This window comes from Cricetulus griseus (assembly GCF_003668045.3).
Source record: "Cricetulus griseus strain 17A/GY chromosome 1 unlocalized genomic scaffold, alternate assembly CriGri-PICRH-1.0 chr1_0, whole genome shotgun sequence".
NCBI lineage: Eukaryota > Metazoa > Chordata > Mammalia > Rodentia > Cricetidae > Cricetulus > Cricetulus griseus.
This window is the reverse complement of record NW_023276806.1, coordinates 68,346,084-68,359,915: the sequence shown is the minus strand read 5'-3', so window position 1 is coordinate 68,359,915 and position 13,832 is coordinate 68,346,084. Positions and strand designations below refer to the sequence as shown.

The window sequence follows — 13,832 nt, the reverse complement described above, 5'->3', positions numbered from 1 at the left end:
TAAGGTCCTTTCTTAGGCTGCTTGAGGGAAAATTACAGGTTTGTTTTTCTGCCTTTATTAGGACTGATTTGTCTATAAGCAGGTCCACTGCTCGGGAAACTGATTGCATCCCTTTGGGAATAAACCAAACTAAAGTCTTTTAGATGTTGTCAGAGTACTTGCTGGTGGTTTGAGGATTCAGGGCTTTTAGGAATGGCTGGAACCATCCCCATGTGAGTTCTCCAGCCTGTGTTCAGGGTATTGTTTCCATCGTTTTGAGCAATGTGGTGATAACAGTGCTACAAAATCTTAACCCCATGCAGTGATGGTGATTTCAGGGTACCCGGTGCCTTGCCTGCTTCTCTGAGAACTGCCTCCGGAGTGCCCAGGCCCAGCAGAAGCACAAACTCCTTGAACCAGGCTTCCGTAGATGGTGGGCCTCTGACCTGCAGGATTTGCTAATCAAGCCTTACTCTTGAAACTTCAAGCTAGAAGACCCAGAGTTTTAAAGTTAACTTCATTCTGAGCTGGAGATTCTTTAGATGTGGAATTGTTGGGATGTGTGTGCAGATGTAGGCAGAGTGCAAGCACAAAGATGACAGCAGTAACAATGAGAGCAGAGAAGGGACGAAAAAGCTCGTTTCTCACCGGTGCTGAACCATGTTCATCTGTGTTTTCTGTTTGTAAGAATTCTAGAGATAAAATTTGCATGCTCATAATAAATCTCATTTCTTTAGAACTTCAAAAAGTTTCGGCCTCAAGCAATAATATGATTCCATTGAAAGAGGAATCATACAGCAGCGGCAGTATTACAACTTACAAGTGAAAGCTGCGTTCCCCACATACTTATACTGGCTTGAAAACTATCCCAGACTGTAGTTTTCGCTCTAAAATGGATTTGGATGCCATGAATACATTAGGAAAACAGAAGGGAATAGGGCTTTAAAGTGTTTACAGACAAACCAAACCCCTCCCGTCTCCTACGTTATAAGGAGGAAAATGTGTTGCCTTATGGACACTGGCAGCCAACCTGTGCCTCAGTGAGCAATAGGCATCTTTGTTGTTTTGTTTTCTTTAATCAACAAGGGATAAAAGTATTTTTCATGTAGGATTTCTTAAAACAAAATACAGCCAGATCTATGCATTTCCAGATACTCATTATAGCCTCACAGTATTCCTTGTTTTATCATTTCAAAAACCCCAGATAGAACCAATCTTTTCTTTGAGGCAAGGTCTCTCTAGACCTGATTTGACTTGGCCTTGAACTTGGCTGTATAGCCAAGGATAACCTTGGCCATCTGGTTCTCCTGCCCCTACCTCCCATGTGCCTCCATGATCAATCTATGTGGTGCTAGGAACTAAACCCAAGGCCTTGTGCATGCCAGCAAGCACTTTACCAACTGAGCATATATCCAGCCCTTAAATACCCTTCAAGATAGTACTCCTAGTCTTCCACTGTTACTTCTCATTTAAATCTTCTAGACTATAGTGTGTTCCCTGAAAGATGACAAATTCTCAAGGTTCCTTGAAATTGCTCCATGCTTTTTATTTGTTTGTTTGTTTTTTTGTTTTGTTTTTTGAGACAGGGTTTCTCTGTGTAACAGCCCTGGCTGTCCTGGATCTCACTCTGTAGACTAGGCTGGCCTCGAACTCACAGAGATCCTCCTGCCTCTGCCTCCTGAGTGCTGGGAGGTGTGCACCACCACCCAACATTTTTATTCTATTTTATTTGTCTATTTTAACTTTTTTTTTTTCATAGAAAGGGGCACATGCTATATCTTTCTGGAGTCCATTCTCTCCTTCTACCATGTAGGTCCTAGGGATGGAACTCAGGTCCTCAGGCATGCTTTTACACACTGCGCCATCTGCACACCTCCATCACTCAGCTTACAGTTCATTGATAGACTGAGCACTCAGTCTTTTCTGGTAGTTTCCGTGAGGCCAGTTACTCCAAAGCTGCCAGCATGAGCTCATCATCCTCCAGGCAGAGGCTGACCTTCAGCACACTGGACACTAATACAAACAATAACATCTCCTATATATATAAACAAAAACTGGTTGTTCAAAACTGTCAGTGCCCAAATGCTAGTGAGAGTTGTCTTCATAGGTATGTAATTATGCCACAAAGCTTTTGAGCCTTATACGAATGACAGGATGTTCTGTGTAATTTGTAAGTTGCTTTATTACTTTGTGTGTTTATAATGGGCACATATGTGTGCATGTGTGTATACTCATGCCATGGCATGTGTGTGGCAGCCTAGAGGACAGCTTTGTGGAATCTGTTCTCTCCTCTGAGCCTCATGTGGGTTCTGGGGACCAAGCCCGGTCTCAAAACTTCAGAGCAAGCACTTTCATCTACTGAGCCATCTTTCAGCCCTGTGAATTATTTTAAAATAACTTGCTGTGGCAAAAAAAAAAAAAAAAAAAAGCAAAACAAAATAAATCAATTGGCTCATGTCAATTTCAACACCTTTGAATAATGAACATTATATTTAAGCCATCACCTAATCAATCACTTTGTGAAATTAGCAGCCCGAGGTCAAATTTATTTACCATCATAGGAAAGAAAATCCCCTGGATCCAAAGTTGAATAATAAAATGACTCAGGGCCTGTATGCAATGTCAGAACTGTTTACAAAAAGAAAATGATCTGTTTCCTGAACCACTACTGCTGTGGCATGAAAATGAAAGCAATCACATTAAATTAACATGCAGACTTAGAGTTCTTAAGACTTATTTTGTTGTTGTTGTTGTTTTGTGTGTATTGTTTTGCCTGCATCTATGTCTGTGTACCACATGTATATAATGTCCTTGGAGGCCAGAAGAGGGCATCAGACTGATCCCTTTGAAACTGCAGTTACAGCCAGTTGTGAACCACTCGTGTCTGTGCTAGGAGCTGAACCTAGGTCCTCTGGAAGGGCAGCCAGTATCCTTAGCCACTGAGCCAAAGCCCCAACACTTTAGAATTGTCTTTTTAAGCAGTTGTGTAATTAATGTTTCTTGAGAGCATTTGCAAGAGTCCAGTTTTTCCTAGATGCTGGGAACAAATGTAAAAGTGAGCCCCTGCCTTCAAAAAGTTTATTAGTGTAGAAGAAAGGAAGTAAACAGGCAATTAAACAAACCAAACCCAGGATTTTAATACAGACCAGGAGACAGACATCGTTACAAAATAATTAACAAATATAGAATTAATCATGTGTCACTTCAGACAAAATATGTCTAAAGGAGAGGGTATTGTCAGAGTCAAAAAATAAGAAAGTACATCATCCTCTCCTAATACATCAAGAAACTGAATGACAGATTTTTAGGAGTAAGGCTGTACAGTCATGAATAGTTGCCTTCACCTTGCTTTCAGCACCCAAAGCCAGAGCCATTCCTCAACCCACCCAGCTAGTCCAGCACAGGCATGTGTGCACAGAGTCTGTTATTAGTTTGAACCTGTAATGGATGACAACATCACCAGAAGAGTATCTAGACACTATTTATCTGCTTACAGTCCTTCCTGGTTATAAATTACCAACAAGAGAAGTCAGCTGAAGTGGACCTGAGTACAGGAGTGTGAATGACAGGTGGACAGTTTTGTTTGGGGGGTTGGAGAGATGGCTCAGTGGTTGAGAGCACTCCCTGCTCTTGCAGAGGACCAAGGTTCAGTTTCCAGCACCTTCATGGTGGCTTTAAATGGCCTGTAACTCCTGTTCCAAAGAATCTGATGTCTTCTGGCCTCTGATGGCACATGGTATACATAATGCATACATACACCTAAAACAAAAAGGAATAATTTTTTTTGTTGTTACGTTTGGGGCTGGAGAGATTTCACGGTGGTTAAGAGCAAACTGGTCTTTCAGAAGACAAGTTTGGCTTGTAGCACCCAAGTCAGGCAACTAACAATTGCTTAAGTCCAGCTCCAGGAAGCCTGAAGCCCTGCAGGCACTTGCCCTCGGATGTTCTCTCTGTCTCTGTCTCTGTCTCTGTCTCTGTCTCTCTCTCTCTCTCTCTCTCTCTCTCTCTCTCTCTCTCACACACACACACACACACACACACACACACACACACACACACACACACACACACTTAAAAATAAACTCATCTTTTAAAAAGTCCTTCCAAAGGTTGCCCTTTGAGAGAAGAATGATACATACATGCGCAGTAATAAGGTGGATCCTATAGCAGCGTGGATAACAGAACAAAGACACACTGTTGAGTAACAAACTACCTATAATTATTCAACATCAATCTTTGTTTTATTCCTCATATTGATGGGATGACAGTACTGTGTCTTTCCAAACACCCACAGCTGCTATGGTAACACAGTACATTCTGTTCCAGACAAGTACCCTGCTGAAACCAAAGCCATAACTTTCCCAAGATTTTCAGCTGTTTCTGTCTGAGTACAACTGTGTCAGAGAACATTGAGAAAAAGCTAAGAAGTGAGTGGCAATGGTGTTTTAAAGCTCAGAATAGTTGTGCACATACCTGCAGTCAAGAGGGTGGAGGCAGGAGGATTGCTTGGTTCTCAGCCAGTTGGGCAAAATAGCAAGACTATATCTCAAAAATCAATTAATAAAAAAAGTTTTAATTTTTCTGTGTGTGAGTGTTTTGTATGTGCACCATGGACACCTTTAGAGGTCAGCTGAGGGCATCAAAATTACAGACAGTTGTGAGCTGCCATGTGGGTACTGGGAATTAAATCTGGGTCCTCTGCAAGAGCAGTCACTGAGCCATCTGTCCAGCCACATGAAAGATATTTTTAAGAGTTATTTTGGTGTGGGAACTATTGTAGTCTTTTGTTTGGAGGGAGTAGTATTTTGAGACATCTCCCTATGTAACCAAGGCTTGCCTGAATAGTGACCCTCATGGAGTGCTGGGCTTATGTGCCACCATACCTGGCTTATTGTGGTATCTTATAATACTTTAGGGGCTGGAGAGATGGCTCAGAGGTTAAGAGCACTGACTGCTCTTCCTGAGGTCCGAATTAAATTCCCAGAAACCACATGGTGGCTCACAACCATCTGTAATGAGACCTGGTGACTTCTTCTGGCCAGCAGGCCTGTATGTAGGCAGAACACTGTATATATAATAAATAAATAAATCTTAAAAAACAATAATATGTTAAAAATAACTTTACTTATGCACTTTATTGGCATCTAAAGTATATTTTAAAAAGTATCTGCCTCATGTCACATAAAGCTCGTTTTAAATTAACCTAATTTCTTTCTTTGTTTTCCAAAGTATCAATTAATAGTTTGATCAGTTTCAAGTGCTTAAAATATGTATTTGTCTTGGCTTTAAGGGGAACAAAACAAGGCCTCCATTCTTCTTGGCAGTTTTATTTTAGTTTCATAAAGAGTGGAGAAGTATAGCCAGGTGGTGGTGGCACATGCCTTTAATCCCAGCACTCAGGAGGCAGAGGCAGGTGGATCTCTGTGAATTCGAGACCAGCCTGGTCTACAAGAGCTCGTTCTAGGACAACCTCCAAAGCCACAGAGAAACCTTGCTTTGAATCCCCCCCCCAAAAAAAAGAATGGAGAAGTTTAAAATCATGTTTCTCACCTATTTTCTGTTAAACCCACTGATCTTTGAGTGACTTTGTATTAGTTGTAAGGTTTTTGGGAGGAGATAGGAGAATATTGTACTCATTAGCTGAGGTGACTCTAGCTCCTCCCTGATGCTCACATACAAGCACAAGCCCTTGTTGAAATGTATTTTATTGCTAGCCCAATCCCAAATGTCAGCTGTTTCTGGAACTTCAAATTTTTAGCCATAGCATCAGTGGATATTAGAGATCTATGCCAGGAATTTTTATCTTCTAAATTTCAATATCCAATGCTTCAAAATGACTGAAGCAATATCAAAAAAAAAAAAAAAAAAAAAAAACAAGCCAAACATACTGGCCTGACCACAATGAAAACATATGGAGGCTTGTATATGGAATATATTTCTCTCTTCCTCTCACCCTTCTTACTTTCTCCTCTTATATCCTTTTTTTCACATGTATGTGTGGTGTGTATAGTATAAGTGTGTAAATGTGTGTTCATACACATGTGTGCATATGGGGTAAGGGATGTACTTGCACATGAGTGGGCCTGCCTGTGGTGACCCAAAGTTGAGGTCTGAGTCTGCCTCAGTCACTTTCTACCTCATTCACTGAGGCGGGGCCTCTCAACTGAACCCCAACTGATCGGGTCCCATCTCTGCCTTGGCACTAGGGAATTCCAGGTGGACTGCCACAAGCACCAGACATTTACATAGGTTCTGGGGGTCTGAACTCTGACCCTCTGCTCACTGCTTGCTCAGTGAGTACTTTAGCCTTGGAGCAATCTCCCCAGCCCCTCACATCCTTTTTTTAAAAAGCTTGTTTACCTTTGAAAATATGTATGGGTGTTCTGTGTACATATTTATCTGTGTACCATGTGTATGCAATGCCCACAAGGGCCAGAAGAGGTCATTGGGACTAGAGCTCTACCACTATTGAGTTTTGAACCCAGGTCTCACTCTGTAACCCAGACTGGCCTTGAACCCACCATCCTCCTACCTGCATCTCCTTGGGGCTGAGATTATAGGTGTGTGCCACCAGTCCAGTGAACAGCTCCTGTTTTTAGACGCAGACACTTTGGGCAAGACATGCACATGACAGGGCATAACTGGGTATTGCTATCAAGAGGACAAAACCAGTAGCAAAATTAGTCCTGAGGATTTGTGTGCTAAGTGGGTTGTGTGTGGAATCACTGGAACTAGTTAAATTGTATTTTTTTCTTTCTGCCTACAAGCAGGATTGAGTTCAGCGAGCACATGATGCAGTTTCACTGAGTTGCTCTGTGAAAATGGAGAGAAGCCATTATTTCTCCTTGATAAACTTGCAGTCTAATTAGGAAGTCAAGGCATGCATGTAGTGGGGGGGGCGGGAGCAGGATTAGGAAGGACAGGGCAGCACACTCCAATTTTAAATGTTTCAGAGTTATAGCAGTTGAAAGCATTTTCCATGATCTTTGAACTTTTTATAGAATTTCTTTTTTAATAGACTTACAGCAATATGAAACTAAATCAACAGAGCCACTGATCACCATGGCCATTTTGTAGAACACACCCTGGGAGGGTGACCTAAAAGAACAGAGGACTGACTGTGTTTACAGTGGGAATAAAAACATGCCACTAAAGTTTGTGGCTTCTTTTCTTGGCCTTTGCTTGGCCAAGAGATGAGGTAAACAAGAAATATGCTTTGTGAGACTCCACAGTTTGTCAAATGGAAAGTAGTGATTCCAACAGGAATGCAAAATATTTGAATTTCAGGATAGGAATATGGTAACTCTAGATCAGCCCAGCAGGTGTTGACTTAGCTCTGACAGTTTCAGCCTGGCTATAGGACAATGGCGATCTAGGAAAATGGGTAGAATGCTTGCTTGTTATGAATGAGGCCCTGAGTTCAAACCATAGCACCATATAATCCAGGTGTGGTGACACATGCCTGTGATCCCAGTATTACAGAGACAGAGGCAGGAGGATCAGAAATTCAAGGTCATTCTCAACTACATAGTTTGAGACCAGTCCAGAACACAGGAGAGTCCCTCTCAAAAACAAAAGATTTCAGCCACATATATTATGAGCTATAGAGATTTCTGTTTCGGAAAATAGCGTAGGAAATAGAACATTTTTGAGTCTAATATGTGCCAGCTCTGTGTTAATATATTTTACATTGTTTTCCTTTGAGTCTTAGCTGCCAGCCAGAGGATAGACATCCTATCATCATTTTATAGTCAAAAGAGAAACAGAAAGTAGATAGAATGGCCTGCCAAAGAAGTATGGAGGTAGGCCTCTAGCTGATTTTGTACCCTTCTCTTGACATTGATATGTCTCTAGTCAACACACACACACATCATACATCCTACCAGCCTGTCTCTCCCCACAAATATGTAGCATATAGGTATAACTCATTGAAAATAGTTCTATCTATCCTTTATATGATTTATCTTTGAATGAGCTGAATGAGAAAAGTCCCCGGTAAAACTTAGTATTGTATTATTGATCTTTTGAGGTTTTCCAGCCAGGGTCTCACTATGTAGCCCTGGCTATCCTGGAACTAGCTCTGTAGACCATGCAGGCCTCAAGCTCACAGAGATCCACCTGTCTCTACCTCTTGAGTACTGGGATTAAAGGCATATACTGCTACCATCAGGCATACTATTGATCTTTTTAATATTTTTATTTATTTTTTGACAAGTCCAGACCTGTATACAATATACCTTTTCTAATTTTTTTGTATACAATATATCTTCATTGTATCCACCTAATGCCTCTGCTTCCCCCAGACCTCCCCCTCAATGTGGTTCTTCCCACCTTGATATCTTCTTTGTATGACCCACTGAGCCCAGTTAGTGCTGCTGAATACACGCGGTATTGATCTGAACAATTAGAAATTGGCTTGTCAGTGGTGACCAAAGGTGAGTGAATTCAAACTCACATACCTTTTCCTTAGTTTCAGAGATTTAATTACAGGGAGGGGGTTCTTTGTTTTTTTGTTTTGAATTTTGAGACACAAGCTTGCCAAGTAGCTGAAGGTGACCTATAAATCGCTATGAACTCAGGCTAGCCTCAGACTCATCCCTAAGGGCTGGGATTGTAAGTGTGCCCATCACTCCCAGTTTAGAAATTCTTCTCTGTTGTGTCACAGTTTTTAATTTTATCTAAAGCCATTCCCTGAGGCTGGAGATGTAGCTCAGTGGTAGCGTGTGGATGAGCATGTGCTGTGTGGTAGACTCTTGAGTGCAGTCAACGCCCCCCTTGAAAGTCACTCCAGTTGGATCACAATCAGTTTTCTTTGTTTCCTTTTTTAAGATGGGGTCTCATCTAGCCACAAGCTCATTTTGTAGCTGAGTTTAAGTTCCTTCTGCCTCCGCCTCCAAGGTAATGGGGTTACCGGCCTGGGCCTCCACATCTGATGTATGCAGTACTAGGAATCAAATCTTTTGCTAAGCAGTACTCTGCTAGCTACATCCCCGTTCCCCCTTTTACAAATCTTCATCCTCTACATCTTAAGTATGAGGCTTATCTAAGATTTCAGAACTCACTTCATGCAGCTACACTTTCTCATACATTTTTCATAGTTTATCACATTCTAGCCCAACATAGTATGTTATGGCATTAATTTAGACCAATAAAATATCATTATTCCTTTATATTTGTGGAGCCGAGTCCTTATAGAGCAGTACATCCCTTTCTCTGTTACATGATATATTGCTTTAATTCAAGCGTCAATACAAGGTGGTGTGAGTTACAGCCAGTGCACACAGAACAGAAGCACAGCTATCCCATAGCTCACTTGGTTCCTCTTTGGGGATGCAAATCAGACTGACCACAGTTTATAAAATCACAAGCAACTGTATTTTTCTGAAATGTAGTAGGTCATATGTGTTTCACTGTAGTCAAGGAAGAAATATTTAGAGGAGGAGTGGAGAAGAAAATGGGAACATGGAAAGTATATTATATGCCTATATAAAAATGCCATGGTGGAAGCCATTTTATTTCTTTATTTATAGGTGGTTTTCTGGGACATGACATATATCTCCAAATCCCAGATTTTCAGTTGACTGTAGAGCCTGGCTGGCCTGCAGTTCACAGTCTTCCTGCCTTAGCTTCCTGAGTATTAATGGGATTATGGGTATGACCACCATACGCAATCCATTATTGTGTAAAATTACTATATGCTAAAGACAGATAGATAGATAGATAGATAGATAGATAGATAGATAGATAGATAGAGATAATATCATTATAGATTAGAGCATATAACTCAGTGGTAGAACCTCACTTGGCCTGCCTAGGGTCCAAGCTCAACATTCTAAAAAGAAGAAATTCAGGCCAGTGGGGAAGGGTGCTTCCTGCCAAACCTGACACCCACATGGTGGAAGGAGAGGACCAGCTTCCAAAAGTTGCCCTCTCGCCTCACACATGCTCACCATAGGACACACATGTGAACACACAATAAATATATATAAACAAAAAAATTTTTTTTGACTGCAGATAATCCTGAACTCTTAAACACCTCACTTACACAAAGATTTGTCTCTTAGAATGACTGACTTTCTGTGTTCTGTCAGGGAAAGACTTCTCCACCTCATGTTGGATATACTCCCAATTTTCTAAAAAACCTTTTGTTTCTAGAACCGACTTCCTCCCTTCCTCTCTTCCTCATATTGCCTCAGCCCTATGTCCTCACATCCAGCCCCTAATTTTGTCACTCGCTTTCACTGCCATCTTGCCTTGCCAACCAGAAGTGGTGATGCTGGCTTCAATTCCATCCACATTGATCCTGGGTCTTTGTTGCTGCCAATACCACTCTCAGTAGTACTTTCAGCTGTCACAGCTGGAGGAGGCAGAACAGGCTGCTGTGACTCAGTCTAAATTCTATTTGGGGGAAATGTGACATCCATAAGGTATAGAGTTCAGTGAATTACCACATCCTCTCAGTAACTTGGGAAGTCCTTTATCTGAAACACCTACGACAGAAATGTTTTGGATTTCAGAGTCTTTCAGGTTTGGGGTACCTGGGTGGACTTTGCCTGTGAGGCATCCTTATCCCCAAATCCAAAGCACTCACATACCTGCACCTTCGAGTGCTGTGGCAGTGCTCAAAGGTTTAGGTTTGGGATCTTTACACCAAAGATGCTCAGCAGTGACATAGGACTTAAAGGAGACTTAAAACAATAGCAGTGTATTTATTTCACTGTTTTTGCTGGCATCAGTGGGTGACTTAAAATAACAAAAACATATTAGCTGTTTTTGCTGGTGTTGAGGTGTCAGGAGTCCCTGAAACCCACAGACAAAACTGTAACAATAAGTCTTTCCACCAGGCCACCCAAGTTCCCCCTGCCGCCACGTTAAGGTCCCAAGTAACACACAGAGACTTATATTAAGTACAAATGCTGCTTGGCCAATGACTAGGATTTCTCATCTGCTAGCTCAGTCTTAATTATCAACCATAATCATAAGACTTATCTTATGGTGGACGCAGGCCTTTGTCCTGTCTTCCTGGCGGTTACATGGTGACTCCAGAGCAGAGAGCAAGAGAAAGAGCAAAAGAAAAGGGTGACTTCCTGTTTGTTCCTGCTTATATATGAGTCTGTCTGTGATGTCACTTCCTGCCTGTTTCACAAGACTTATTTTTACTACATTTCCCAGAATCCTCCATGACTCCTACTCCCACCTAACTTGCTGCCTCATTGGCCAAGCAGTATTTTATTCGACAATAAGATAAACATACACAGAAGAACCTTCCCCATCACAAAACCATCCTGTTTTTGTGGTCACCAATAGTCTTTGATGGTTCTCAGCTCTGAGCAGCATCTCTGTTACTGTGTGGAGCTTTCCCTAGATATCTGTCTTCTAAGCAACTAACCATATTGGATTCTGCCCATACTGCCCCCACATGATTTTATTTTAACCCAAATAAGTCACATGTGGAGGCACCAGGCTAATGTCACCAACATACCTTGGTGGAGGAAGATGGAATCCAGCCATCACATCCCCTGACTCCACCTCATCCATACACCTTCCTCTGCCACAATGGTAACAAAAGGGTATTTCTAATAAATTTTGTTCACAGTTAGTGAGCTAAGAGAGTACATTGTACTCAAACAGCCCCTCTCCTTCACATATTCAATATTTTAGCTTTCCAGCACTAATTCTTTTTATTTACCTGTATTTACTGTGTGTATGTGTGTGTGTGTGTGTGTGTGTGTGTGTGTGTACATATGCAAGTGCCTGAATATGTGTGTGTGAGAGAGGGAGAATGGGGGGGTGAAGGTTGTGAGTATATGTGTGCCAAAGTGTACGTGTGGACGTGGGAGTCTTCTATCATACGGTTCTGGAAATCCAGCTCAGGTCCTTGATGACAAGCACCTTTACCTAGTGATCCATCTTGCTAACCAAGCCATAGTGCAGCAAACCTCAATCTACTTGCTTCTCAGAGCAGTTACTTCTGCATTTCCTTATCATTAATTCGCTTTCCAAGCAATTGTTTTATAGAAGGCCTTTAAGAACTCTTTCAAAAGTCAATATTGCTGCAATAGTTCTTACTTTCTGCTATCAGAGAGCTTCTAGAACTTGCCTTTCTTCTTCTGGAACAATGCATCATCTCAGTCCATTTTGTGCTGCCATAACAGAGTACCCCAGACTGGGTTATTTATAAAATGAGTAGAAATTTATTAGCTCCTGGTTCTTCTGGCAGTGAGATGTCAACAATTGGGGAACTGGCATCTGGAAAGGACTTTCTTGTTCATGGAATGCTAAAGGGCAGGTGACAAAAAGAATGTGTGGACAGGAACCAAATCCAGCTCTTCTACAATGAATTTATTCCTGTGCTATTGATGATAGCAGGGCCCTTACAGCCTGATAGCCTCTAACTAGGTCCTCCCGATACTGGTCCATGGGAGTTAAGCTTCTAATACACGATTTATGGGAGATCATAGCAAGTTTATTCTTAAAGAACCCTCCTTTAAATGTACCGATAGCCCTGAAGTTTATACTTACCTACTTAAGAACATAAAATTTAAAAGCAAGCATCTTAGTCTTTTAATTGCTATGAAGAGACACCAGGACCAAGGCAACTCTTATAAAGAAAGCATTTAGATAGGGGCTCACTTACAGTTTCAAAGTGTTAGTCCATGATCGTTATGGTGAGAAGCATTTAGGCATGGTGCTGGAGCAGTAGCTAAGAACATTACATCCTGATCCACAGGCAGAGAGAGAGACATTAGGCCTGGTGTGGGCTTTCAAAACCTCAGAGCCCACCCCTAGTGACACACCTCCTCCAACAAGGCCACACCTCCTAGTCCTTCCAGTCCTTCTCAAACAGTTCTATGTCCTAATGACTAATCATTCAAATACATGAGCCCATGGGAGCCATCCTCATTCAAACAACCACAGAAAGTATAATTTTCAAAGAACATTCTGAAAAGTATAAGGAATGTTGTAAAAAAAAATTGTTGGGTTTTTTTGCCTAAATCTTCTCATGAAACTATTTTTTTAATGGTTCCAAAGACAATACAGCTGATTTGAGTGAAAACAACACAAACATCAAATTCACATATTTTGTGGCTAGAGCGTCTTGACCAATGAACAAGCACACTCGAAAAGGGGGCTATAGCAAAGTCAACAAGAAGCCAGCTACTAAACAAATTGTTGGTCCTTAAGTCTAATTGATACTCAGATAATGTATTCAGATCTACCGTAAGGTTGTGGGGGCACTGTGGAAAGCTCTTTTGAGCCACATGCAATACTACTGTCTGATGGTGAGGTGTATCCAGATTTTCACTGAGCGATGTGATTTATAGGTGTCTAAGAAAGCAATTTTAAGGCATCATAATACAAAGGTAATTGTAAGTTTTTCATTAATTTTTGTTCTGCAAAGAGACCAGTAAACTAATGGCTTATGCCCCCCCCCAATGACTTGGCATTATGAAAAAACAACCCTCCTCAGGACTGATGAATGTGTAATACATTTTCTCTCTTTCTTTTTCTAGCCAAGGACCGTTGTCATCCATTAGAGCGGTAATCAAGAGATGTAAGTCTGTTTTCTTCTGCTCTATATTTTCCTCTGTAGTCATTACAAATGATGGTTTAGGTTCCCAGCAAGTGATTGTAGATGATGAATCTACAAAGGCCCCAAAAAGTATAGCTTCTCCTAAGAGGCAATAACACATTTTTGACAGCTAGTTTTTCATTTGTCATTGAATGATAAGCCAGTATCTCAGAATTCTACTTTTCCCTCATAGAATCAAGTAATTTAAAACAAAATCTGGAACTGGTTATGGTGGCCATTCCTATAGTCCTAGCACTTCGGAGGTGGAAACTAGAGGATC

At 41.3% G+C, this 13,832-nt stretch overlaps 1 protein-coding gene across 9 annotated transcripts in view; it reads left to right on the top strand.

The window, feature by feature from the left end:
* The window catches only part of Sh3d19 (SH3 domain containing 19), a 155,540-nt gene that overhangs the window by 87,603 nt on the left and 54,105 nt on the right, over nt 1–13,832 (top strand). For all 9 annotated transcript variants that reach the window (XR_004772123.1, XR_004772122.1, XM_027392988.2 and 6 more), the window contains exon 3: nt 13,494–13,534. Coding sequence is in view for 5 of the 9 variants with exons in the window: in XM_027392988.2 (XP_027248789.1) it covers nt 13,494–13,534 (41 nt within the window). In the remaining 4 variants the exon portion in view is untranslated. The remainder of the gene's footprint in view (nt 1–13,493; nt 13,535–13,832) is intronic.